The sequence below is a fragment of the Thamnophis sirtalis genome, unplaced genomic scaffold (assembly GCF_051295495.1).
Source record: "Thamnophis sirtalis isolate CommonGarterSnake01/CBP01778 unplaced genomic scaffold, rThaSir2_p1.2 scaffold_2, whole genome shotgun sequence".
Taxonomy (NCBI): Eukaryota; Metazoa; Chordata; class Lepidosauria; order Squamata; family Natricidae; genus Thamnophis; species Thamnophis sirtalis.
In genome coordinates this window covers 155,973,507-156,001,249 of record NW_028261382.1, presented here as the reverse complement: position 1 = coordinate 156,001,249, position 27,743 = coordinate 155,973,507, and the positions used below count along the sequence as shown (strand labels likewise).

Below are 27,743 nucleotides of genomic sequence, written 5' to 3'. Positions count from 1 at the left end.
TATTCAGCCAGTTCTCTAAAGTTCGGGCGAACCAGTAGCAGTGGCTGTGGGAGTCTCCGCCCACCCATCCTGACATAATGCACGAGCACTGTGCATGGGCAGAAGGTGGTGTACATGCACAGATGTGGTGCATGCACAGTCACATTCACAAATTAGTAGGGAAGGTAAATGAATCCCACCATTGACCAAAAGGGTTCTGTTTTTAACCATATCACTTTATTAACAAATTGTCTGAAAAACAATTTAATATTAAAATGTGAGGCTCAAAGAATTAGAATCACCAGTTAGGTTTTAGTAGACAACATTTATTCAAGCATAGCTATACACAAAAATCTGATCAACTAAAATTCAATGCTAAATTGGCACCCAGATAAGAGTAAATGGAATTCAGGAGGGGTTGGGCTTGGAGCACTCATGGGAACATAGTAATTGTAAGCTGATGACATGTTTAATTCTGCAGCTCTCTCCAGCCCTGCCTGTTCTTCTCCTACAAACACAGGCGTGCGCACACGCACACACACACACACATACACACACATTAAATCAATCAATCACATCTCATATCATTCAATATGTTAATCCATTTTAACTTTTACAACCATATTTGCTACAATCAGGCACATCTTCTTTCCACTAATGTATGAAATGAAATGGAGTTTTTCAACAGAGTATCATTCTGGCAAGAAAATGGTTTTTCTTCAACAAGAAAAATATTAATTGCTGGGCAGAATTGATTCTTTAAAATAAGTTGCACTGGAGATTGCACCAAACTATACATATTTTTTTTCGTTTTACTGGCCGGTCCCATGTCTGTCCAAAGTCTTGCCTGGGACAACTGAAACAATATTTGTAACAAAATATACAGAGCATTTCTTTCAAGATAAACAACTCAAATATAATAAGATGCAGGAGGGGGGGAAAGAGTGCGTCATTTGCAATTTCAAGTTTTTCCATTTAATTCTGCACTGATTGAATACACATCCAGGCTGCATATTCATCTTCCGCCAATATAAATTACAGGTTTGTATAGTCTAAGCTTCCAGGATAAACATACAATTTCTGAATCGCTCATATCCTAAATAAATGTTTCATGCTTTTCTGAGCCCCTATCTACCCTGTTTACAAAGTTCCATGTCCCGCACTCATAACCAATATACAGTGTATCCGGGTTCCAGTGACTATGTTCTAAGTAGTTTTTACAAATGTCAGTCTCAGAAGCACCGTTTGTGCACAGATATTTATTCCAAAGATAGATTCTTTGTAGCTATGCTCATCTTTTTAAAGGAAAAGAAATACTGAATTCTTCACTTTTGCTAGCAAAGTCCTTACATGAATGGTCCTTAAATCATATGGGAAAAATGAGAGAGAGAAAACAAATGTCAGAGCAGCCAGAAAGCTGGTCATCTCTTAGGTGTAGGGTTTTTTTCCTTTTAACTCATAATACTGCAGAATTAGATAATGTAACGTTAGGACAGTGTCAGAACCAGAACACCAGAACAGGCTAAGTGGACAGCTCACACTTCCCTGGAGTTTACCTGTTCTTTCCCGCACACCATCTGTTCATATAAATCCAAATACAGCGAATTATTGTTGCCATTTTCTTTTATTAAAAAAGTAGTACCTGTTTTTGTAATATAATAGAGTTAAAAATGTCCATCTCTCTGCCAAGAAAGGGATCCTTTTACAGTTGCTTCCGCTCTTTATAAATGTTTGTTCATAAATAAATTTTACCAAACTCAGAAGGCTTAATTTCAAATAAACCAGAATTGGGAGCTCAGGCTTTTCTGGGAAGGCATATTTTTTCTGGGCTCATATACTATGCAGGATCAAATTTTGTTGTATTACAGTTAATTAGTAAACCAACATTGGTTTCATTCATATATTGTATTAAAGCATAAACCATAACATATTAACTACAATGACTGGATTTGCATATCACATCATCATATTTTAATAATTCAGTCTGCATACAAACTTTTCTGAGACCGTCAGTTTCAAACATTATGATTTTTGAAACCTCTGATGAAATTAATTTGACAATCACAGTAAACAACAAAAAACCCCAGCATACTGTGGTCCATTAAAACAAAAAATGATATCAGGATACTCATGTATTTCTTATGAGAAAAAACTTACATTGGGAAATAGGGCAGCCAAATTTTTCTTTTGTGGTAGAAAAAAAATTCTCTAAAACATTTCCCACAAAATATGATAGAATTTCAATCAGCACTTTCCTCATAAGTTTAGCTTTGTGTCCTAAGGACCACACATTCAACCACATTTAAAAGCAGGCATGTGTGCTTTTAAATAATAGTTTAAGAACTTTTTAACATCTGAACATAATATCCTAAACCTTCTGAAGTTCCAGAACAATTGTCTCAAATTTGTTTAGGACTAACAACTCTCATCAGCCAACAGACACATCTGGAGAGCACCGGTTTAGAAAAACATACTCTGGAAAAATTATTTTGAAGGATTTATAGTTGCCTGAATTCTTCATCAGCAATTATTTTCTTTGTCAGTTATACAAGCTGGCCCAACATTAAGGAACAAACAACGTCTGGATTTGAAGCAAGCATCATCTACATCAGAGTTTTGAGATAGACTTTCCAGAATTTTATTATTATATTATCTGAGCATATTTTTGTAAGTCATCCAAAGCTAGTAGGATTGGGTGGTAAAAAAAAGTTGTAAGCAAAAGGAAACTTTCACAACATTTTGTTCAGTGATCAGCAGAGGAGCTGACACTTGAACTGTTATTTTGCATCTGACAGGTACTGAAACTGAGTTTATCAAAGATACCAAAAGCAGACATAAACATTTGGAAGTTTTCTAGAAACCTATAGCTTTTTTATTCATAAATAGCCAATCTGTTTCTCTTCTCTCTTTTTTTTTTGTCTTCCTTTTTTAGACTGGTCCATAATAGCAGAGCTGTTCAGGATTTGCAGACTATGCTATATCATTTGCTGCCATTTTTTTCACTCTGTCATTGCCTCCTCATAATTATAGTCCCCTCAACAGTATCTTTGGATGCTTTAAAGCATTGCCAGCTGGATTTGCACTTAAACAAAGTTGTGAAAGGAACACAGGATGTTCCAATCTATTGAGTCATACAGTTAGTCTGCCTAGCTCAGTATTGTCAGTACTGACAAACAGTAGCTTTCCCCCTCTCAGGAAGGAAACTTTTCTAGACTAACCAAGAGATGTTAAAGATTAAACTTGGGACCTTTGACATACAAACCATGAAGTACTACTGCGAGACAATCTCTCTCATATGGAGAACTTGTCACAATTTGTGAACAATGAAATTTCTTTTGGGAAAGAATACTGATCTTCGATCAAATGTCACAATTTTTTTTAATCTTTTGCAATTTAACTGAGAACTGCGTGTATTTCTAAAGTTTAATTAACCTCTCTGTTAATTAATCAAAGGGAAATTTGAACAAGATTTAACTGAAAGTATCCAGGTATCTAGAACACAGGGTGTTCTTTTTAATCATAAACTTTCCATCAAAATCAAACAGTATGCTGAGAAGCAATACCAGGAAAGTTTTACTCGTATTATATTTTTCCTTTGTAATTTTGTGGGATACATAAGGAAAATGATTTAGAAATTAAGCATGTAATACTCATAAATATAAATACAACACACACACACACACACAAAGACTAAATATTCTACTATAATTAAATTAAACATTCTTAGTGATTAATCATTTATTCTTTTTTAAATCAAACCATGCTAAACTGCCATAGACCTTTTTTATGTGCAACACCTGTTATTTCTGATCATTAGCCATACTGGAGAGAGCTGGTTAGAGTTACAATCCAAACTGCCTGGTGAGCATTATGCTAACACCCGCAAGCTATTTAGAAGAGGGTGAGCAATTTTTTCATTATTCTTTCTGTTGGCCTTCAAACTAAAGCTTTGAAAATATTGTGCCTCTAAAATAATTATACAAACTATTGTGGCAGTCTTCATAATGAAGCAACATTAAAGTTCATAAAAATAATGTAGTTTTAAAATACACTTCTGAAGACCACAACTTCACTAGTTAAAGTGTTACATTTGTAATTCTATTTTCTTTATTTTGAAATTTTCTCTATGTGAAGTTCAGAATATCTAGTAACAACCCTTAGCACAAAATATTACATAACCTTATCTTATGTTATGCAAAATAGAAGTGATCTATGGCAGAAATAATTTGAATGTGTGACATAACAAAGGCATAATCTTACCTACTTGTTTTAAAATTACCTCAGTTTTATTATTTAGCCAAGAAACTTCATCACAATTTACAAAGCTTAAGAATCATCCTAATTATAAAACTATATTGAGGAAGCATATAAAAGCAAATTAAATTATATTGCTTCTCAACATGGCATCATCTTACTGACCTTGACTTACTTTGGAAACTAAGCAGGGTCAGTTGGAAAGGGGGACATGAAAAGGAGCCTCCCCAAAGATTTCATTACTTTGGACAATCGGGTGTCCCCTGGGCAACGGTCTTGTCACTGGCCAATCCTTTCAATTCAGAAGCACCCTTCCATTAGCTTTGCAGGTGCTTCTGACTGAATACAGATAGACAGTACTTGGAAAATGGGACTGATGCTAGGCTGAAAGGGCAATTCAAGATCTAGTAAAAAGGCAATGGCAGACCATTTCCATAACCCTACCAAAGAAACTTCATGGATGTGGTTTCAACTCCATTTTTTTCAGGAACTTGACTCAAGGACATCTTTACTTTCTAATTTCCATATATGTTCTAAATCATTTGTCATTCTATTTCTAGGCTGGGGTTTTGTTTTGTTTTTGTAAGAAGGAAAATACAGGTAGTCCTCAACTTACAAGCGTTTTTATGACCATTCAAAGTTACAATGGCGCTGCAAAAAGTGACATTACCATGTGGTCACCTTTTGTGATCTTCTCACAAGCAAAGTCAGTGGGTAAGCCAGATTCACTTAACAACTGTGTCACTTAAGAAGTGTGGCAAGAAAGGTTGGAAAGTGATAAAACTCACTTAACTGTCTTGCTTAGCAATCAACATTTTGGGCTCAATTGTGGTTGTAAGTCGAGGACCATGTTAAACAGAAACAGACTTTGGGGAATATATATTTTGCTTAACAGTCAGAAATGGACCACTGAAGGGTCGTTTTCAGGGCGCTGCGAAGGAGAGTCCAAGCAAGGGTTAAATTCAGCCAAACTGCCCAGAACTGAATTGAAACTTTAAGCCACACTCTGGTGCTGATTATCTTCAGATTTTTTCAATGAAGACGTGGAACTGTTGCGCACTGAGAAGTCCAACCATGAATCCAAATATTCTCAAAAAAATAACAAGTCCAAGAAAACTGTCAACTTAGAACTGAGAACAGCAGAGCCAGACCCCCAGGGTGGGGTGGACTCTCCTTCGCAGTGCCCTGAAAACGACCCTTCAGGTAATTCAATGGTCCTTTTCCAGGGTGCTGCTCAGGAGAGTCCAAGCAAGGGACATGCCCAAGCTAAATGTCACTAGGGTGGGAAGCTGCAGCAGTCAGGATCTCTCCGCTGGTATGAATGCCCTGAAGCACACACGTCCCAAAAGCCCCTTCCACTGAAGCAAACTTGTCCAACTTGTAGTTTCGTACAAATGGAGACTATGAAGTCCAGGTGGCCACCCTGCAAATTTCCTCAATCGGAGCCCTGGTCGCCCAGGCCGCCGTGATGGCAGCGCTCCTTGTAGAATGAGCCATGCTACGACTAGGCACCGGTTTAGACTGCAGGACATGAGCAAGGGCTATGCAGGCTCTAAGCCACCCACCAATTGTAGAAGATGATACCTTCCTTCCCAGGGAAGATGGTTGGAAGGAGGCAAAAAGTGATTTAGAATGACGAAAAAACTGGCTGTACGCTTGATATATCTGCGAATTGCCCTGCGGACATCCAGCTTGTGCAATCATTTTTCCCTGGGATGTCTGTTATGCGGGCAGAAATCAGGGAGAATAACCTCCTGGGCCCGGTGAAACAAGGAGTTAACTTTAGGAATGAATGATGGGTCCAGGCGAAAAATCACTCTGTCCTGCTGAACCAAGCACAAGTCCTCGCAGACCGACAGAGTAGCCAGTTCAGAAATACACCTAGCAGAAGTGATGGCAATCAGAAAGTTGGTCTTAAACATAAAATGTTTCATGCTGATAGTTTGGATAGGCTCAAACGGAGGTTCGGTGAGAGCACGCAAGACAACAGCAAGGTCCCAAGTCGGATATCTGTGGACCGTCGGAGGACTCAAGTTGATGAAACTGCGGATGGTAGGATGACGACCGAGAGAAGCCTGCCCGTCAGGAGCCAGAATAGTGGAAAGAGCCGCTACCTGATGGCGAAGAGTGTTGGGAGCTAGACCCTTGTCAAGGCCATCTTGCAGGAAGTCCAGGATGACAGGAACCGAGGCCGATGAGGCTGACAGGCCGCGCAAAGAACACCAGCCGACGAAGGCTTTCCAGGTAGCATTGTATATTCGGGTCGTGGACGGACACCAAGACGCTTGGATGGTGCAGATTACCCTGGTCAAAAGGCTGCCCCTGCTCAGGAGATCCCTCTCAAGTGCCAGATGGCTAGTTGAAGCCACTGGGATTCCGGATGTTGAAGGCTCCCCTGGCTTAGAGAGATCTTCTGCGGGGGAATCCGCCAAGGGGGTTTGACGGAGAGATTCACCAGGTCCGCGAAGCAGGTTCTCCTGGGCCAAAACGGTGCCACCAGCAGGACCTCTGCTGCCTCTGCCAGAATCTTCCTGATGACCCTGGGAAGAAGGGATAACAGTGGGAATGCGTAGAGCAGGCCCCTCGGCCAAGGGAAATGTAGATCATTGATGCCTTTCGCGCGTGGGTCGTGGAAACTTGTGAAGAATCTGGGGAGATGAGAGTTGGCCGCGGTGGCAAACAGGTCCACCTGCGGGCAGCCGAACCTTTGGGACAATCGCTGGAACAGAAGAGGATGCAAGTGCCACTCCGAGTGGTCGATCGTGGCCCTGCTCAACCAGTCCGCCTGGGTGTTGGTTGTGCTGGAAATGTGCTCCACTTGGACGAAGAGGAGGTGCCTCTCCGCCCACCCACCCAGTAAGCCGCCTCCAACATCAACGATCTGGAGCGTGTGCCTCCCTGGCGGTTGATATGTGCCTTCGTCACGACGTTGTCCATCAATACTCTTACATGACAACCCCAGATGTTGATCTGGAAGTGAAGCAGGGCCAGCCTGACTGCCCTCAGCACCAGCCAATTGATGCTGTGAGCGGCCTCTGTTGAGGACCACCTGCCCTGAGCTAGCTGGTTCTGGAAATGGACCCCCCAGCCGAACAGGCTGGCATCCGTTGTGATGGTGATACGTGTCGGCTCCTTGAACAGGGAGCCCTTCGACAGAACTGGAGACATCCACCACTTGAGCGACTGACGCATCTCTGCAGAGACCGGGACAAGCCTTGTCGAGCTGCTCTCGTTGGCCCTCTGGTAAGGGAGCAGGAACCATTGAAGCGGTCGGGAATGGAGCCTTGCCCAAGGGACGATGGACAGGCATGAAATCATCTTGCCGAGGAGTTGTGAAAGCTGTACGACCTTGGCCTGTGAAGCATCTGCACCTGTGCGACCTTCTTCCTGAGGCTCGCCATACGTTCCAGAGACAGGAAGACCTGGCAAGCAACGGTGTTGATGACTGCACCCAGATGTTGTAGCCTGGTTGTCGGCTGCAGATGACTCTTATCCATGTTTATGGAGAAGCCGTGAGCTTGAAGCACCTGGATGGTGTGTTCCAGGTCCAGAAGCACCTGTTGGGCCGATGACTATTGAATGAGGACATCGTCTAGGTAGCAGTGCAGTCGAACTGGACGGGATTTGAGGAAGGCTGCCACAGCCGCGAGTATCTTTGTAAATGTCCTAAGTGCCGAGGAGAGGCCGAACGGCAGAGCCCGATACTGTAATGGTGACCGGCGTAAGCAAACCTGAGGTAAAGACGGTGGGCTTTGTGAATAGGAACATGGAGGTAGGCCTCTTTGAGATCTATGGAAGTCAAGATGTCTCCCGGCCTGATGCATCCCAGAACAACATTGGATGCCAGAGCCCACGAAGCGAACTTGGCCGCGCTCAGGGTGGCATTGGCAGTATACTCCGTGGCCACCATGATCTTATTAATATCCTGCCTTAACTTGGTATCCCTGGCCGGAATCCTAGTTAACAACTGCCTCAACCAGAGGAGGGCAGCCCTGGAGAGAAAGGAAGCCGAAGCTGAAGTCTTAATTGCCCAAGTGGCCACCTGGTGCGTTTTATGACAGGCGGTCTCAGATTTCTTGTCCTCCGCCTTGAGACCTTCCAATAAATCAGGTGGGAGAATGGAGGTTGAAGTAAGGGCTGCCACCGGAGGATCGATGGAGGGGGGAGCTTAAGTAAGTACTCCAGACTAGCATCTACCATATACAACTTCTTATCATTGCTACTGGGGTAGCCATGGTGGCAGGCTGCACCCATTGCTTCTGAACTATATTAAGAAACATCTTGGGGATAGGCATTATTTCCTGAACCGAGACAGGCTCCTCAAAGAAGTCCCCGGAAAGAACATCTGGTTCGGTGGGCGCCTGAACAGGGGGCTTGGACCCCATGTGGGTCGCTATCTTAGCCTTATCCAAAATGGTCTTGAAATTGGCCACCTTAAAGAGGCCAGAAAAAACAGGCTTCTCGGAGGTACCTCCCTCGTCCCCAGAGAACTCAGCCTCCTGCCTGGGTAACAGATCCCCCTCCTCCTCCCATTCTGAATCATCAGAAGCCATGGAAGAATGGGGAGACTTTGGCTCCTGGGAGATCGAAGCTGCCCCGGGAGTCACAGGGAGCTGTAAGTGTTGGGTCTTACAAGATCGTTTACCCCTCTGCTGCATGCATGCCTCAATACCTTGAGAAATGGATCTGTTAATGACCTCCTGCATTTCTGCTGAGAGATAAGGACCCTGATCCTTAACAGGGTGCACCCCGGGGTCTGGTCTGGAGGGTGGATCCTGTGGAGCCAGGGGCCCCAAAACTGGCCCCTTCTCCAGGTCTGAAGGACATGCAAACAGGTCGGCCTGGTCCACCAAGGACACACCCGGGGAAACTCCCATGGCCAAGGAAGCTGTGGGGGAAAATTCCTGGCTTTCCTCATCACTGTCAGAAATAGGATGCGATTGAGCAGGGGGAACTCCCAAGGAGGGCTCCTCAGGAGACACCAATTGAGAGTCTTGAGTCTGCTGTTGGGCCTTGGAAAAGTGTTTTTCAAGGGCCTTCTGGTGGCGCAAGGCATCCTTATCAGGCCCTGAACCCTGCTTAGGCCCAGGCCTGGAATAGGGCTTGGAGCCCCTAATGGCCTCCCTGGCAGCCATGCCTGCCTGCCTAGAAAAGGTCTTGGAGGAGACCCCTGACTGGCCAGGTTCCTCTGGAATCTGATCAGCCATGACCCTGGATTCCAATAGATAAGGGGCACCCCCACTCACCACCTCACAACAGCCCACCATCGACCAGAGTGCTCACTGGAGAGACACAGGAAGACGAGGATCAAAGGCAATTTGAGAGTTAATCACGAGCAATCACAGCTCCAAACACCCGCAGGAATAACAATTGTGACCCAGGGGGCCTCAAAGCTCAGCCACTGCTAATGAGGTGCTTTGGAGATAAATTGCCAGCCAGGTCGGACAACAATAGCTCCGAGCGGCTACTGCGATGAGTTAGGCTTCAGGCAGCTGCAGCATGTGCGAGGAGTCGAAAGCGAAACCGGCAGAACAGGGAAAAAATGGCGGGCGGATCTTTGCTCACTGTGCCTGTGCATTAACAAGCTGGCAGAATGGAATAACGCTCAGAGAAAACCATGCCGAACACTGGCTTCAGCAAGCATGGACGACGGCCCACTGAGCTCTCCACGGGGAATCAGGCTGCAGCAGGGTTGCTGCAGCAGTGCTGGCGTCGGCACTCCAACCCACATGCCCCCCCCAACAGCTGCCTGTGTCCCACGCGGTTCCTAAGGTATCCAGGACCCCGGGAGGACTAGAAACGAGAGAACAGTCAATTTAAAATTAAGGAAATCTTATTCTCTCCAAGCCTGCTCAAATATATGAATTTAATGCACTTACTGACAAAGAGAGTCCAAGCAACTGATAGAAATGAAGAGAAACTCTAAGTGCGTCCACTGGGCTAGCTGAATTGAAAAAAATCTGAAGATAATCAGCACCAGAGGCGTGGCTTAAAGTTTCAATTCAGTTCTGGGCAGTTTGGCTGTATTCAACTCTTGCTTGGACTCTCCTGAGCAGCGCCCTGGAAAAGTCTCTAATCATGCACATTACTTTATAGATTCTGAATATGGAAAAAATATTCTGATCTATTCAGCAATTTTCAGTTATTTTCTTTAAGATCCATTTCACATGGTTTCAATCTGACACAGCATAATCTTAGCTATATTAACTCCCACTGATAATTTTGACTTGTTGCAAGTTATTGGCATATGCATATATGCCATACATATATAAGCTCTCTATACACATTTCAGAAAATTTTCTTTTCCTAATTACCTAGGTCAGAAACAGATTGCAGCCCTGAAGGAAGCATCTAAAGATTGGAAATCTTTATATTAAGGCAACATCCTATTATGTAGAAGACATTTGCAGCTGAGATCTTCTTATAACAATCCTTGACATAAGTATTATAACAGGCATTCCAAAATTTCAGTGGGACAGTTTAGGATGAGTTGGATTAATGTCCACTTTGTTATTTTTAATTGTTAGGATTTAGATTCATTTAAGAAGCTTTAGTTTGTATTGAAATCAATGTCTCATCAGCTTCAGTAGAATCTAACACAGTAATCCAATAGTCTGAATTGGACCCTTAGAAAATCAGATCACTCGGTTAACTCCGCAAAATGACAAACTCAACCGAGCTACCACCTCTAATTTCTGCCAACAGAAACAACCAAATCATTAAACTATATAATAGTGCTAGAAGAATGTGTCTAAATTTCCTTTCGTAGATTATTATGGTATCTACTAGAATTTCACTAAATCAAGCTGTGAAAAAGCGAATGCAACTCTGAAAGATATTTATTTCTTTTTATTGTAGGGTTCCCAAAAACCTTGAAACAAAAAAAACAGAAACAAACCACATCCAACTTACTGATTTAAATTGCCAAGTTCATCCACATATGAAAAAAATCGGTCTGACTAGAGTTACATTGTATGACCACTATGTTTTTCCAAATAACCTCTGTTGGAGTCGAGTCACCACTTACTTTTGCTCATGATTTCCCAAGCATTTCTGACCAAAATGTAAAGGTTAAAAGCTTCAACTGACAAAGTTTGAGAGACTCCTTGATGAGACATATATTGCACTATTCCAGTTTTTCCAACAGCAGGCATATTAAATTTAACAAAATTGACATAAAAGTTATGAATGTTATCTTTTAAATCAAAACCAGCATGCAGCTATCAAGGCCATCTAGCATTTGATATTTGAAAAATAAATTCACCACATAATATTCTGGAAATCTGTGTAAAACTTTGTATCCTCTATCATGTTTCATGCCTAACACAATGAAAACTAATTGAAATATTTAATAATAGTTCTCCAGTTGGATATTAATCTGATTCTCCTCATCAAAAGGATATAAATAAAAGTATCTGTTGATATACAACTGTAATAAACCTTAAGAGTGCAAGGCTTTGATTTGCATATCTCAAATCCTTACATCTTATGCAAAAATGCATCAGAAGATTATATTTCAGTACAACAAAATCCTTACCTGTGAAAGCATTTGTGGCCTGAAAACCAGCTTCCTGCATACTGCTCTCCACTAAAGCTTGTGACTCCAATCTTAACCTTTCCTTTCCAGAGGCAGTTTATGCAGTTGGAGGGATCAAGTTACTTCCATCTTCACATGTGAGTGTCCATTTTTTTATCCCAATCCAGCATTTAACATCCCTTGGCTCCCACCTGTTCTCAGGTCTTTAAGACCTAGGGAAAATAGGATGTGTCTCAAATTCAAATGGCAAGTGCAGGTGAAGTGCCTCAACCGTCCTGACAAAGAATTATAGCCATTGTATTTGTGAAGAAGATAGCAGCCATTCCATGAATAAAAAGAAGTCCAACATTTAATCTAAGTCTCTGCTTGGAGGACATCATAGGGTTCTATTGCTTGTTTGTGTGCTCATTTTGCTTAGAGTCAGCCAGAGGTATTCTTCACTCCTCTTCTCGTGATCACTTTGAGCTTCACCGTTCACTTGTGCAGGCTAAGAAATTGAAAAGAAAGATGTTTTAAGATGATTTATGGCAAGATCTACAACATTCAAGTACTTGCATGCATGTACAAACACAAACACATACACACACAGCCCCATTTAAGCAGGAACTGATTATACACATTAAAAGGGATTTGTTAGAATTTTGTTGAGATCTAAGTATGATTGCATATGCCTTTGAAATGCAAAGGCAGCTTTGAATGATGTCAATAATGCATTTTAGAACATGATATGATTTACATTTCAAAAGCTGTATTTAGTAAAATGGGGCAGCTGCACAATAACAAAATTGCAGTTAATAGGAAAAAGTAAAAAAATCAAGACCTTCAGTTCTAAGATGTAATTATCATTTTATCAGATCTTATTCACACTTTATGAAAGCATTAAAAAAACAGGAAGTTGGATATGACATTGTGCTTTCAACATTTACCTTTTGAGATAAAACCTTAAGACTATGAACATATAACATAGCTGAGAATTCAAATATTTCCTAAAAGATCAATTCAAATCCAATTATCAAAAACAATATTAGTAAAGATATTCACTATGAATATTTTTGCCAACCAATATTTTTTTAAAATGTGGATATGACAGAATGGATAACATCACCATCATTTTGTGTTATAATATTTACTATTTTATAGTACCTCTCAACTTAACAGCTGCAATGTATTCTGTATGCGCTACCCTTCAAGACCACTTGAAAGCTTCAACCAGTCCATAATTTAGTGGCATGGACAATGAGGGGCATATCTTGGTAGTCCTACATGACACCTTTGCAAGGCATTGTGTCTGGTCATTTGAGGAACACCTTATCTTCCACTTGAATAACAGGGTGACCGAATAAGAGTTGGAAGGGACCTTGGAGATCAGATCTTGTAGTCCAACCCCCTGCTCCAGCAGGAAACCCTATACCATTTTGGACTAATCTTCAGTTGTCCTATCTCTTTTTAAAAACCTCCAATATTGGAGCATCAACAACTTCTGGAAGCATTCCATTGATTAATTGTTGGATTTTTTTTTCCCCTTAGTTCTAGGTTGGTTCTCTTTTTTATTCATTTCTATCCATTGTTTCTTGTCTTGCCCTCAAGTGGCTTGGAGAAGGAGTTGACCCTCTCCTCTTTATGATAGCCCCTTAGTTATTAAGAGGTAGTCCAGACAGGTTGCACACCCAGGTGAACTAATTGTACTTTATTATAAGATTATCTTAACAGGCTAAATTTGAAAGTACATTTCTCCCTCACCACCTTTATAGACCAAGAAACTAGGAAGGATTCCTTCTGAGAAGTTTGCCCCACTCATATTCCTTTTGAGGGCTGTTGCCTCTTGACTGTTCCCCTGGCTGTGGCTCTTCTCCTTGTCTCCCAAGATCACTACCAGATACCATTACAGTCCAATTTGTTCAGTCCAAGAAAGATGGCACACTCTTTCATATATCAATGTCACCCATCAGAACCCCAGAAGCATGTCTTCTCTGTAACAGCACTGTCATATGAAATGAGATTCTCCCAAAATACACCACTCCCACCTTTCTGATATTTCAGAAAACCTTAAACCCTTTCAGAAAATCTTCAGAAACATTCCCACCTGATATTTCAGAAGCTATGGATTTGAAATAGCTGGGATCCCTGCTAGATTGTGCATGGGTGCAGTAAACTAGATAAGCTATTGATTTTTGTTGTTTATTCTTTTAAACTTTCATAATTATTGTTTCCTGATTTTTTGTTGTTAGTTTAATTGTGCACTATTCAAACTTTGTTGGAGTCAGACTATGCCTAAACCGAACAAGTTAGAAAGCTGAACAAGTTAAATAATAATGTTTAAATTATATAACATGATAGCTAGGTTACTAATATCCAGTAACAATAAGTAAGCAATATATGTGGTGAATCATTTGGTCAAATCTGCCTGGATTCAACACAGAGAGCAAGAGCAATGGGTCTAGTTAAGCAAGATAAAAGAAAATTACTTAAAGTGGCCATGCATCCACAATCACTAGAAAACAGAAGTAGCATTCAAGGCAATCATGTCAGTCTAGAGAAAAGATGCATTGTGCAAACTATACATTCCAAAACATATCTTTCTAAGGATTTGCATAGCTTTATTTCATATGCCTGGTAAATAATGGTGGTTATCTAAGTTTCCCCAACCTTCTGCACTGGTGGCTTCTTAGGACTAAAATTCTCAAAATTTGTAACCTCGCTGGAGAAGATCAATTTTTGGACAGCTCTGAATATTTTGGTGCTTCTCTGGACAATCTATCCAGTAAGTATAAGCATACTTTCCATCTGACATGCAATTCTTCTCTTGAGCTACTATTTTTACTTTAAGTGTATCACATTTCCTCAGCACTTATAACATAATAGTTTGAATGTGAGAAAATAAAAGTCTTCCTCTCAACAGTAAATTCACTTGCTATTATAACTGCTGTGAAAAGTGTATTGATTTGCAGATGTACTGCCAAGATGCTTTAAAACATTTTAGGAATCAAAACCTGGAAGCAGACTTTGGTTTTATAAACACTGACCAAGAAATAAATAATCCTCAGCCAACAACACCCAGGAATGCCATTTATTTTTTTAAAAAATGACAGGGTCATAAGAACCTCTAGACTGAAACAGTGTTACTATCAGAAAAACAAACACTGCCCATATTCAAGAATGCCGATGTACCACTATGCAATCCAACCTAGCAAAAATTGCTGATTGTTGGAAGGGAAGGATTCTGCCTCTTCTCTCCTAACCATCTTTACCCTGAAACCAAATGTAAACAAGTAATTTTCCTCCACCCTTTCTTCAGATTCCGATTGAAGTCAGAATCTTAACTTGAAAGTGTTGAGAAAAAAGTAAAGAGACATGCCAGTATAAAATCTTGCTTCCGGCTGGAGAAAGTGAACTTTGTACAGTATGAGGTATTGTAACATTTTAATAGCAGATAAAACAATATTTAATCCCTAGGGACTCAACTAAAATGAATTTACTAAATTCAGAACACAAAAAAGTACAAGGCAGATCCTCATTCCAGGCTGAAGCAGGAAGATCGGGGAGGGAAGGGGGCAGAATGACTTAAGGCCCTTGATATTTAAAAATTTATTGAGGCTAAACTCTCAGATAAATCTCAAACACACAATCACGCTAATTTCTGGGACTGCCAATCCACATGTAAAGATTCAAGAAATACTGCAACTACTGTTTTATTATATGATGGTTGGGAAGGATGGCTGTATCATTTGAACCCAATTGAGAAGACGGTTTGTCTGAAAATAAACTAGCATTCAAGCCATGAAACCAGGGACTAGAGAAGCCTTAAGTGTATGTGTGTGAGAGAGAAGGCATGTAGGTAGATATCCTTTTTACCTATTTTGTTAAGCACATGCTTCATTTGCAACAATGATTGGTAGGTATCTCCAAGGTGGGACAGCAAATATTCAGTCGATGAATTAACTACTTAATTTGGTAAATGCAGTTTTACTACAGAAACTGTTGATCTTTAGAAAGAATAGTGGTCAAACTTTGGTTGCACTTTAAAAAAAACCCTGCATAAATCTGTTTTCTTGGAAAGATGAATCAGTCAGTAATGTTAAAATTGTGTCTGCCATAACCAACAGCTATTTAAGAGTCAAATGAATGTAGAGCAACAACAAAAAATCCAAGACTCTTATACATGTTACTAGGAAAAGCAGAATGGTCTTCTTATCCAAAGCAAACCATGCTGCACAAATGAATCTGATTTATTTACAATGTCTTAGTAGTCAACATCTTCCGTCTGGCTGCTAAATAAAGAAGTGCAAATGGAACATTACCCAGACAAGCAAACAGTGTCTAAAAACCTGCAGACACAATCAGTTGCAGGGTGATCATAGCACTAGTATTTAAAAAACCGAGCTAGATTAAACTTTCTTTTTCCTTTAATAACTGAGTACCTGCAGCTTTGAAAAACAAGATTGATACATGAAGACTCTTCATGTCCCATCACATGCTATCTATGTTATAAAATAGAAATGATGGTAAATGTTTAATATTAATAATACATGCATTTCATTAAAATGTCTAATACTGTACACTGGTAACTAGAAAATAAACCTCAGGAAATACCATAGAAAATTAAACAATATTTTTTTGTCAGCAGCTCGCCCCATATTTATCTTAACTCCATATCTCCTAAAAAAAATTCTGAAAGATTTTTTAAAAATAATTTTATGCAATCTTTTTTAACTTTAAAACAGCATTTCAAATCTTTACAGCCACACACACACACATAAGTCCTTTAACTTTTAACGTTATTTGCTATGTTTACATGAATATACAGTTTTTCACTTTACTATTATTCCTAGGTACTCTTTATGTATTAATTTTGTACCTAGTTTCTAGCCAATTGTACCACCTTTTCCAGATCTTATAGTATTCTGTTTCCTCTCTTTCTTTTAATTCCATTGTTAATTTATCCATTTTTGCACAGTTGAGCACCTTTTTTATTATCATTGCATTCGAAGGAATGTTTTCTTGTTTTCAATTCTGAGCAAAAGTAATTCTGGCTGCAGTTATTATATGGAGTATGATATATTGAATCTCTCTGTTTAGGTTTCCCTTTATAATCCCCAGTCAAAATAGTTCTGGTTTCATCTCTATTTTTTGTTCCATAATTTCTTCTAACCTTTTTTTAATTTTCATCCAATATTTCTTAGTTTTTGGGCAGGTCCACCACATATAATAGAATGTCTCTTGTTTGCATCTCCATGATTGCATCTCCAACAGTTTTCTAACCTATTAGGAAACATTTTGGCCAATCTTGCCAGGGATATATGGCAACGATAAAACATTTTGTACATTTTCTTTATAGGCTGCTGACATTGTTAATTTATAATTTTTCTCCCATAATTTTTCCCAGTGTTCCAATTCAATGTTATATCCAAAAAAAAATGGCCCAAATTATCATAGTCTTTTTCACTGATTACTCTTCCATTTAAAATTTGAAGAAACAGTTGTATGCTTTAGTTATCATTTTTTTCTGTCCCCAATAATATTTTATCCAGTTCTTGTTGTTCTCTTTGAAAACCGTATTGGTCTAAGTCCTTTTTGTACCTTGTCTGGATTTGTAGATATGGCCACCAGTCTATTTCTATTCCTTGGGATTTTAGGTCTTGGTTAAGATTTAAGTTTCCCTTGCCCATCCAATATCTCTTTATTATATCTACTTTATTTAAATCTAATACCTTGGGGTATATTATAGCTTCCATTGTTGGTAGCCACAATGGTAAGGTGACTAGATTTTAACATTGGTAAAGAGGGACACCACTGACCGGGGCGGAGGGGGGGGGGTTGATTAATTTTTTTTTTAATGGGACTTTTCAGCCCCTTTCCAAGAACCTTCCTGTAAATAGTCATAAAATATAATTATATGAATTAAATGCAGTTTATTCAAGGATATAAATTATTGGCTATTTTTTAAAAATTAAATGTAATAATAGGCAGTCCTCAATATACAACAGTTCATTTAGTGACAGTTCAAAGTTAAAACAGCACAGAAAAAGGACTTCTACTGTTTTTCACACTTATGACCATTGCAGCATTCCCATGGTCCTGAGATTTACATTCGGATGCTTGGCAACTGACATTGATTTATGACAGTTGCAGTTTTCCGGAGTCATGTGATTCCCGTTTGCGGCCCTCTGTCAAGCAAAGAATGGGGAAAGCAGATTCACTCAACAACCATGATAGTAACTTAACTGCAATGATTCACTTAACAAATGTGGCAAGAAAAATTGTAAAATGGGGCAAAACTCAATAAATTTCTCACTTAACAACATAAATTTTGGGCTCAATTGTGGTCGTGCATTGAGGACTAGTTGCACTTATCTTCAGTGTTACTTCATTCTGCTGTAGCATTAAATTTCATATAGAACAAGCTTGTTCTTTCAGAATTGTGGAATTGTTATATAACTGTCTACCTTTAGAAAAGTTTATCTTGAGTTAAACTCAGCTCCTATAATTTTATTGATGTGTCGTAATTTTCTTAGCAGTAGTATGGAAATTGTCATTGTTGCTTTTGGACAATTTTTAATATTTTCCTATTAAATATACAGTACTGAGATTCCCAGGTGGGTTCCCCTCCAATTATTAGCCAGGTTCAACCGTGCTCATCTTTTTGAGAGCAGGCAAAAACAGCCAGGTTATATCCCTACAAATTGAAAGCTAAATGGGAAAAACAACAGTTTCAAAAATAACCTGGCAGTTTTTGAATATGTTTATGGTTTCTCCAGGAACTGAGCTAGACTCAAGGAAGATTATATCTTGTAAAAGGAATTATGGGGAAAACACTGAAATAGTTTAATCAGCAGAAGCATGTCTGCTTGATTCAGCAACAAGTATTATTAAATTCAGTGAGGCTCCTTCTAGCCTCCTTCAAGCCAATTCGCTCAAGATCTGCACCTCTGTACTGAAACTTCAATTCCCAAAATTCTCACGCAGGCATTTAAATCTGTTGTTTAGGAATTCTAGGCGCTGTAGTCTTCATTTTGCCAGGTTGGAAAATGCATTGATACTACTGAATGTATTTACTGTAGGATCCAATTATGCTCTGCAGAGTTGTGGATACTGTATGGGAGAAATTCTGGCAGATGGGACGGAGCGAGCTGGAGGGGGTGTGTGGGGCTTACAGGGCCGTCTGGAGAGGCGAGCTTCCCGGAGGCTGGTCTCCCGCACCCCACGCCCTCCCCTCCAGCCGGGCGATGCCGCCGAGCTCTTTGCCACCAGCAATTCTCAGTGCTGCTGGAAGAAAGAGGCGGGCATGTAGTTTGGCCACCTCCATTGTCCGATCCCCGCAGCCCCCGCCAGTTCCCTTTTTACCCACACCACCTCCACCATGCCCCTGCCTGGGACAACCGCCACCACTCATGGCTCTGCCAACCTCTCGCCCTTCCCTCGTCCTGGGCTCTCCTCATGGTCTCTCATCTTGTTTCCGAAGGGGAGGGGTCCCTGGCCACCCACAGCCTGCCCCCTTTTGCCTCCCCCCCACTTGTCCCCTCCTGACAAAGGAAGGAAGGAAGGAGGGAGGAGAAGGAGATCGAGAGAGGGATGGAGCTAGGAAAGGAGGCAAGAAATGAAGGAAAGAAGGAAGGTGATAGGAATAAGAAGGAAAGAGGGAATGAAAGGAAGGAACAAGATGAGAAGGAGGAGGAGACAGGAAGGAAGGAAGGAAGGAAGGAAGGAAGGAAGGAAGGAAGGAAGGAAGGAAGGAAGGCAGGCTCCTCAGAGGCAGATCTACAGAGATCTACTGCACATGGGAGAGGTTCTGGCAGATGGGACGGAGCGAGCCGGGGGGGACTTACAGGGCTGTCTGGAGAGGCGAGCTTTCTGAAGGCTGGTCTCCCGCACTCTCCCCTCCAGCCGGGTGACGCCGAGCTCTTTGCCACCAGCGACTCTCGGTGCTGCTGGAAGAAAGAGGTAGGCATGGAGTTTGGCCACCTCCATTGCCCGATCCCCGCTGGCCCCGCAGCTCCAGCTGGTTCCCTTTTACCCACACCACCACCGCCACGCCCCTGGCTGGGACAACCACCGCCGTTTGTGGCTCTGCCAACCTCTTGCCCTCCCCTCATCCTGGGCTCTCCTCATGGTCTCTCGTCTTGTGTCTGAAGGGGAGGGGTCCCTGTACATCCACAGCCTGTCGCCCTTTCGCCCCCCCCCACTCGTCCCCTCCTGAGAAAGGAAGGAAGGAGGGAGGGAGGGGAAGGAGATCGAGAGAGGGATGGAGATAGGAAAGGAGGCAAGAAATGAAGGAAAGAAGGAAGGTGATAGGAATAAGAAGGAAAGAGGGAAGGAAAGGAAGGAACAAGATGATGATGAGGAGGAGACAGAGAAAGGAAGGAAGGAAGGAAGGAAGGAAGGAAGGAAGGAAGGAAGGAAGGCTCCGCAGAGGCAGATCTACAGAGATCTGCTGCACATGGGAGAAGTTCTGGCAGATGGGACGGAGCAAGCTGGAGGGGGGTGGGGCTTACAGGGCCATCCGGAGAGGCGAGCTTCCTGGAGGCTGGTCTCCCGCACCCCATGCCCTCCCCTCCAGCCGGGCGATGCCGCCGAGCTCTTTGCCACCAGCGACTCTCGGAGCTGCTGGAAGAAAGAGGCGGGCATGGAGTTTGTCTGCCCCACTGACTCCACCTTGCCCGGTCACACCCCCTTGCCCTGCGGAGGGCTTGCCTGGTGAAGAAGACACCTGGAGCATTGGTGCCAGCAGGCAGGCGAAGCGCAGAGAGAGGGAAGCGCTGCTGCAGGTAGCTCGAGGTGGCGCACCTTGTCACAAGCGGCTCTCCAGCCACCTGGATGGAAACAGCGAGTCGAAGGGTGGGCTGTTGCACCCCGCGAGCAAAGGGGCCGCTGGGGGCCTCGCAAGACTGCTTCGTTTCTGGCGGGTAGTTCTAAGCGAGGCGGCAAGAAAACCACATGCAATTCAGTAAGGCTTACTCCTTAATATATTAGTTCAGGACTTACAGCTTAATGACGTCGGTTTTTCCATATTATATCTTTTCAATTTACTACTGCATAGCAACGTTGTGAGCTATAGTGCAGAATCCCGATGCTATCGCGAGTAGGATAAGTCTTCCCTTGAATATCTAGGCTTTCTGCTTTCCGAAAGCATCTAACTGAGAGATTAAATATTTGTCTCAATGGATTGGGATGAGTGACATTCTCATTCCTACAGAGATGGCTATTCTTTAGGCAAAGCTACAGCGCTTTTTGTCCTCCTTCGGAAGCCGTCTCTCATGACGTTTGCGAGCCAATCAAGAGTGTGGCTTTGAAAACCTGCGGCGTGATCGTGCTGCGCGGGAGCGAGTGTCTCTCCCCAAATATGGAGGACGCAGTAGGCAACTTGTATGTATCCTAGAAAATCAGTAAGACCCGCTGGTGGCCCCTATCTGCCATGGCCTTGCAGCCTCTTTACATTGGTAAAAATAAATGTTTTTTTAAAAAATCGGGACTTTTTAAGAAAGTGGCGGGATGCGGGACAAATTGTGCGAAATCGTGACTGTCCCGCCAAAATCGGGACATCTGGTCACCTTACACAATGGGATTCTGATGTAATAGTTTCTTTTAATTCTCCCCCAAAGATCCCAAATATGCATGGGATTTGTTCTTCCTTTCCCAGATAAATGCATGCCAACCAAGCTGTAAATCATGGCCCTCTATTGTTAATATCCTTTTATTTTTAAGTGTTATCCAATTTTTAAGCCATGATACGGCTACAGCTTGGTGGTAGAGTTTACAATCTGGGAATCCAAAACCTCACTTACTTTTAATATTCTGTAAAAGTTTTAATTTTATTCGGGCTTTCTTCCCTAGCCAAATGAATTTTTAAATTGTTTTCGTATTGTCACAATTCTTCCAATTAATAACAACTGTAATTTGGCCCAATTTCCCAAATCTTTTTGTATTTGTTGTAGTAGTTTAATATAGTTGTCTTCTTTTATAGAGGAACATTTTGCGGTCAGCCAAATTCCAAATTACTTCACTTTCTTAACTATCTGAATTCCCAATTTGCCCTCCAATTTCTCTTTCTGATTATGTGTAAGGTTTTTAGTTATTGTCTTTGTCTTCTCTTTATTTATTTTTAATCCTGCCACTTTACCAAATTTCTCTATTTCTTGCATTAGTACTGTTCCTGTTTCTAAAGTGTCCTCTATGATGAAAACCAGGTCATCTGCAAATGCCTGAAATTTATATTCTTCTTTTTCAATTCTTAATCATTTTATTTCACAATTTTGCCTAAAAATGATACATTTTTGTATCAACAATACTAATGATAGAATAAATAGAAGGGGAGATAGTCAGCATCCTTGTCTAACCCCTTTGGCTCTATTAAATTTCTCTGTTAATTTCCCATTTACTATTATTTTTGCCATTTGGGTAGAGTATATTGCCTTGATCATCCCTATCAATTTTTCTCCAAATTTCATTGGGATTAATTGGGTAATAAGAAACTGCTGCTTTAAATTATTGAACGCTTTTTGTGCATCCACAAATATCAACACTGTTTCTCAGGGTGGGCTTCATAATATTCTAACACACTCATTATAATTCTTGTATTATTTTTTAAATTGTCATTTTGGAAGAAACCCATTTTGGTCTGGGGAAATAATTTCATTTAATATTTTTTTGAACCTTTCTGCTATTATCGTGACAAATATTTTATAGTCAGCATTTAGTAATGAAATTGGTCTATAGTTTTTGATCTGCTGATTGTTAGTACCCTCTTTTGGAACTAATATTATAAAATGCCTCAATCAATGAATTTGGTAATCTGGCTTGCTCTAGTGCTTCATTATACAGTTCCAACATTGGTCCCTCAAGTGGCTCTTGAATTTTTTTGTATAATTCTGCTGGAATCCCATCTGGTCCTGGTGTTTTATTATTCTTTTGTGTTTTTAATTGCCTCCTTCATCTCCGTCATCATTATTTTATCATTTAGCATTTCCCTAGTTTCATCTGATATTGTTGGCATATCCCTCTCTTTTAAGTATTGTTTAATATTTTCTTCTAATATGTTTCCTTGGCTATATAATTTTTTAAAAAACTTTTGGATGATATTTTTTTCCCTCTGACTGGTGATGAATGTTCCCCTTCTCATCCTGTAGTTGTTGCATTAATTTTTTTCTCTTTCTCTTTTTCAATTTATACGACAACCATTTCTCTGGTTTATTAGCATTTTGGAAGAAATTTTGTTTCATCACTTTAAGATTTCGTGTCATTTCTTCTTGTAGCATTAAATTAATTTTATGTTTCACTAGATCTCTTTCTCCTTTAGTTTTATTTCTTTGTGGTTCTTCCTGTAGTGTACATTTCAATTCTTTGAGTTTTTTCTGGAGTGCCATTTGGTGTGTCTTTTCCTTATTTCTCTGTGCCACATAGGTTATTGTTAAACCCTGTATATACGCTTGTTGTGTCCCATACATTTTGTAGCATTGTTTGTTCTTTCCGATTTTCCCTAAAAAAATAATTCGAGTTCTTTTTCCATCTTTTGTACATATGGTTTTTCTTTTAGAATCCTCTAGTTTAATGTCCATCTCGTTCTTTTTCTTTGTCCCTTCCATTGTATTTTTAAGGGGTTATGGTCAGCCCACGTGTTTGGCAAAATCTCTATTTCTTCTATATCACTAATCAGTTTTGAGTTCAGCCATGCATATCAATTCTCAACAGTCAGGTCGTCATGCCTCCAGATCTGCCATAGAAGCTGATTTCTTTCATGTCAAATCTGAGGGGTTCCTCTTGTTGTAAGGGGAAATCACACTTCTCTATATTACCTCCATGGTCTCCCCTCTAAACCACTGATCCCTCCACGAAACACGAAAAACCAGGCAAACTAAATGGAGCCCTGATCGTTTGCTCCATACCGGTGTGACTTCCACCAGAAGCTCCAAAAGTTCTGAAAGATTTTTAACTTTCCCTCCAAGTTGCTGTAAATTACAAGAAAACAGGCACTAAATATAGACACAATTCAGATACTTGACAAAAGAAATTAACATGGAATGTGTCATCATAGGTTATATATGCATGTCACAGTGTGGATGGAGAACATTTTAAGAACAAAAACTGTAGTCTATACATACATTTCTACCAGAACCCCAGACAAATCTGAGCTTCCTGCATTTTAACTCAGTTGTGTAACACACACCCCAAAAATGTACTAACTATATACTGCCAAATAGTTACCATTCTAAGAATTGAAAGTAACTTTACAGTCATTGTGGTAATAATACACCCATCATATGAAGTTAAACAAAGGAAGTAATAAATCAATTACATTTGTTGGAGAATGGTTGAAATTATACTCTAGCCTGTAATATTTCTAAATAAAGGCATTAAATGCAATAGAAGTTCTCCTAAACAAGCTTCTAAAGTCTGGATATTAAACCCAAAGTAAAATACTTCCTCAAGAGTTGTACTTGACTATGTTCTTTCTGCATTCAAAACCTTCCTGTTTAATCATTCCTTTTCCATTTGAATTAGTTATTTATTTCCATTGCTGTTCTCAGATTTTTTTCCTATTTATTTTTTTATTGAAGAAGGCATTGAGTGCTCTCAGAGAAAATGGAAGAATAATTGATAATATCAAAACGAAAATAACATTTCATGAAATATGTCTTGTATGGTATGTTCGCGTAAACAACTTATGATTTGTCAAAATTGATTTTGTTGCCTAACGTAACCCAAATCAACGGTCTTAACAGAATGTTTTGTTCCTATTTACTCTCACAGAAGGTCAAATAGTTTTTGCAAAGAGGTTTATTTGTTTGCTTTTGGCAAAACTCTTGGAAGTACTGACTGAGAACTATTACAAAACAAAATTATAATAATATACTGTTTTGGATCCCTTAAGATTAAAAAAATACTGAATATTTGTAATGGGAAAATTTGGGATTGTGTCACTTTTTAAAGTAACTTTTGTCATTGAAAAATACGTTTTTCGACAGCTGAAATGAAGGATTGTCAGATATGAATGAGAACAGTGCTCAGTCTGCTTGCAATTTTTCCTGTACACAGCCCTAGTGTGTTGGGGTATAAAATAAATAAAATAACATTTTGAGTAAATGAATTCTGCAACAAAAAAGTCTAATTTTTCAGAACAAATGTTGTGCTTTTTCCCCCCTTTAAACATTATCAAACATTACTCCTCATCAATTATTTTTGTCCTTCATCTTTATCTTTCTTACTCTTTTTACTGCAGCCATCTTTTCCCCAATCTAATTATTTGCTATGGCTGGTGCAAGAGAGGAGAATCTGTCTACAGGTAGTCCTCACTTAATGATTATTTGTCCAGCGACTGTTGAAATTATGATGGTGCTGGATGAAGGGACTTAAAACTGGTGCCCAAACTCATTGCATGTGATCAGCATATGCAATCTTCTCTGCTAGCTTCCTCAAAAAGTCAATGGGGAATTTGGCAGGAAAGTTTGCCAAATTCCTGCCGCCTGTCCAGAGGACTCCCTCTAGTTCCTGAAGGCTGGCTGGAAAAGGTCCATCATAAAAAACAAGCAGGAAATCCTACTTGGATTTTGGAAGGAACTTTTTCACTCAAACTCCTTGAGAGCAAAAACATTGCTTAGCAGACAAAATTCCACCGCGCCATGCAAGATCAATCTATCAAGAAGTGCTTTTTGCTTTCAAAGAGACTAGGCGAAAAAGGAAGGGACATTTTCACCCAGCCTCCTTGAGACCAAAAGCACGGCCTGATGGATTGATTTCACTCCGCAGGGCAGGGCTTTTCTGCCAAGCCGTGCATTTGTTTTCAAGGACGCTGGATGAAAAAGTCAGTCCCAAAATCCCAGCAGGATTCTGGCACAGGGCATTTGCAGGATGAGGCTTTTGCTGCCAGTCCTTGAAACAAGAGGACTTCCTCTAGTTTCTGAGGGCTGTTTCCAAATGCCCAATGCCGCAAACACTTCATGTCAAAATCCTATTAGCATTTGAGGTTGGAGTTCCCTTCTGCCCATGGAAGGGAGGGGAACTGCAACATGGAGCTGATGAAAAAAAGTTTCTTTTTTCCAGCCCATTTTCCCTTCTATGCACGGAGGGGAGCTGCCTGCCATGTCCTTTCATGTTCCAGTCAGGAATTGCGGCGAAGGGCAAGAGCTCACCCCACTCTGATGCAGGCATGCTAACTTCCAACCCAGCATGCTTACCATGTGATCCACCGTGTTCCTACTGAATTTGATTATAAAACAGTGCTCTCATTCTTAGCAGTTTTCCATATCTGAAAAAAAGAGATAACTAATACTTTTTGAAAATGTTTTCATTTACTTACTACTGCACACTAGAGTTTTATATAATTTTTAAACCTATATGTTTTCACTGAACATGTCTATATTTGGATGCCATCGTTTATAAATAAACTGCGAAATTAGTTCAAGATAGCTAGGACCTCGTATCTCACGACTTTTTAAAGGCAAAATATTTTATCAGGTACTTTGGATGTTCTTTAAGTGTATTAAATATACAAGTGATCCTCACTTTAATGACCCCTTGTTTGATGACTTCTTGAAGCTGTTGCAGTGTTCCCAATCACATGATCAAAATTCATGCACTTGGCAAGCAGTTCACAATCATAACACTGCAGCATCCCACAGTAACATTTATTTAGCCACTGTCCATTCACTGCAGAATGAAGGCCTCTTCCACTTATTTCCAACCAATACAGTCCTGAGCTTTCTTTTGCCAATTGGGCCCACATACTGGCTGATGTCATTGATCCATCTTGTTTGTTAATATTATATACATACATATACATATACATACATGCATGCATACATACATACATGCTGGTCTTGTTGTATTCGGGTCTTTTCCCGTGTAAGATTGAGATTGCCTTGGCAATGTTTTGGCGAGGTCTCACTCGTCATCTTCAGACTGGGTTTTGGGCTGAAGATAGCGAGTGACACCTCGCCGAAACATTGCCAAGACAATCTCAATCTTACATGGGAAAAGACCCGAATACAACAAGACCAGCATACCTACATCCGTGAAAATCTACGAATGTATGTGTGTGTGTGTGTGTGTGTGTGTGTGTGTGTGTGTGTGTGTATGTATGTATGTATGTATGTGTGTATATATATATATATATATATATATATATATATATATATATATATTCCATAATTATTCCATAATTGTTCCATAATTGTTCTTCTCTATTTCTTTATATAATTATTTCTTTATATAATTTATTTATATTTATTCTCTATTTCTTTATATAATTATTCTTCTCCATTTCTATGGCTTCCATAATTATGGAAGCCATAGAAATAGAGAAACACCCCCCACAACATGAATAAACGTGATGATACCTCCCGCCTACCAGACATCAGGAAACTAGCCCTAGTAAACAAATGAGTCCCAGCCACAAAAACCAACACCAGACCCAGAACAACACAGGACGCAACCACCAATCACCCTCACCAGACTCAAACCCAAACCCATTCCATAGACCAAATACAACCACCATCCAGAAGCCAAACCGCGGCATCACCAAGTGCTGCACCCCGCTCTGACCCCTCACACAAAGCAAACTGACACACGCCATGAACACATGGCCAGACCGCAAACTCGGAGCCAAACCAAAGCCCGGGATGTTACACCTCAACCATCTGCTCAGGACATTATATCACACAACTCAGGAGGTTACAACCCAAAGGCTCAGGACGTTACAATGTAGCCAACCCCACCAGGAGGTTGCAGCACAGGACTTAGGATATATCACAACAATAGAGCTCAGGAGGTCATCGCACAGCCCATTACCCAGGTCATTACAACACAAAAGAACAATAGGCACACAGTCAGTACCTCAGCCACACAGGATGTTACAAAACAGCTGACTAATCTGCAAACATCAACTCCATCAACTAATCAAAATGTTACAACACAGCCAACCAATCTGCTTGCAGCAACAAAGCCAGCACTCCACACACCCCCACCAGTATTTATAGAGGAACGG

At 40.6% G+C, this 27,743-nt stretch overlaps 1 protein-coding gene across 1 annotated transcript in view; it reads right to left on the bottom strand.

Moving 5' to 3' along the window:
• LDLRAD4 (low density lipoprotein receptor class A domain containing 4) overlaps nucleotides 1-27,743 on the bottom strand; it is a 302,586-nt gene that overhangs the window by 172,455 nt on the left and 102,388 nt on the right. Inside the window, exon 4 of the mRNA XM_087707312.1 lies at nucleotides 11,771-12,257. Within this exon, the coding sequence (XP_087563438.1) occupies nucleotides 11,771-11,810 (40 nt within the window). The 5' untranslated portion in view covers nucleotides 11,811-12,257. The remainder of the gene's footprint in view (nucleotides 1-11,770; nucleotides 12,258-27,743) is intronic.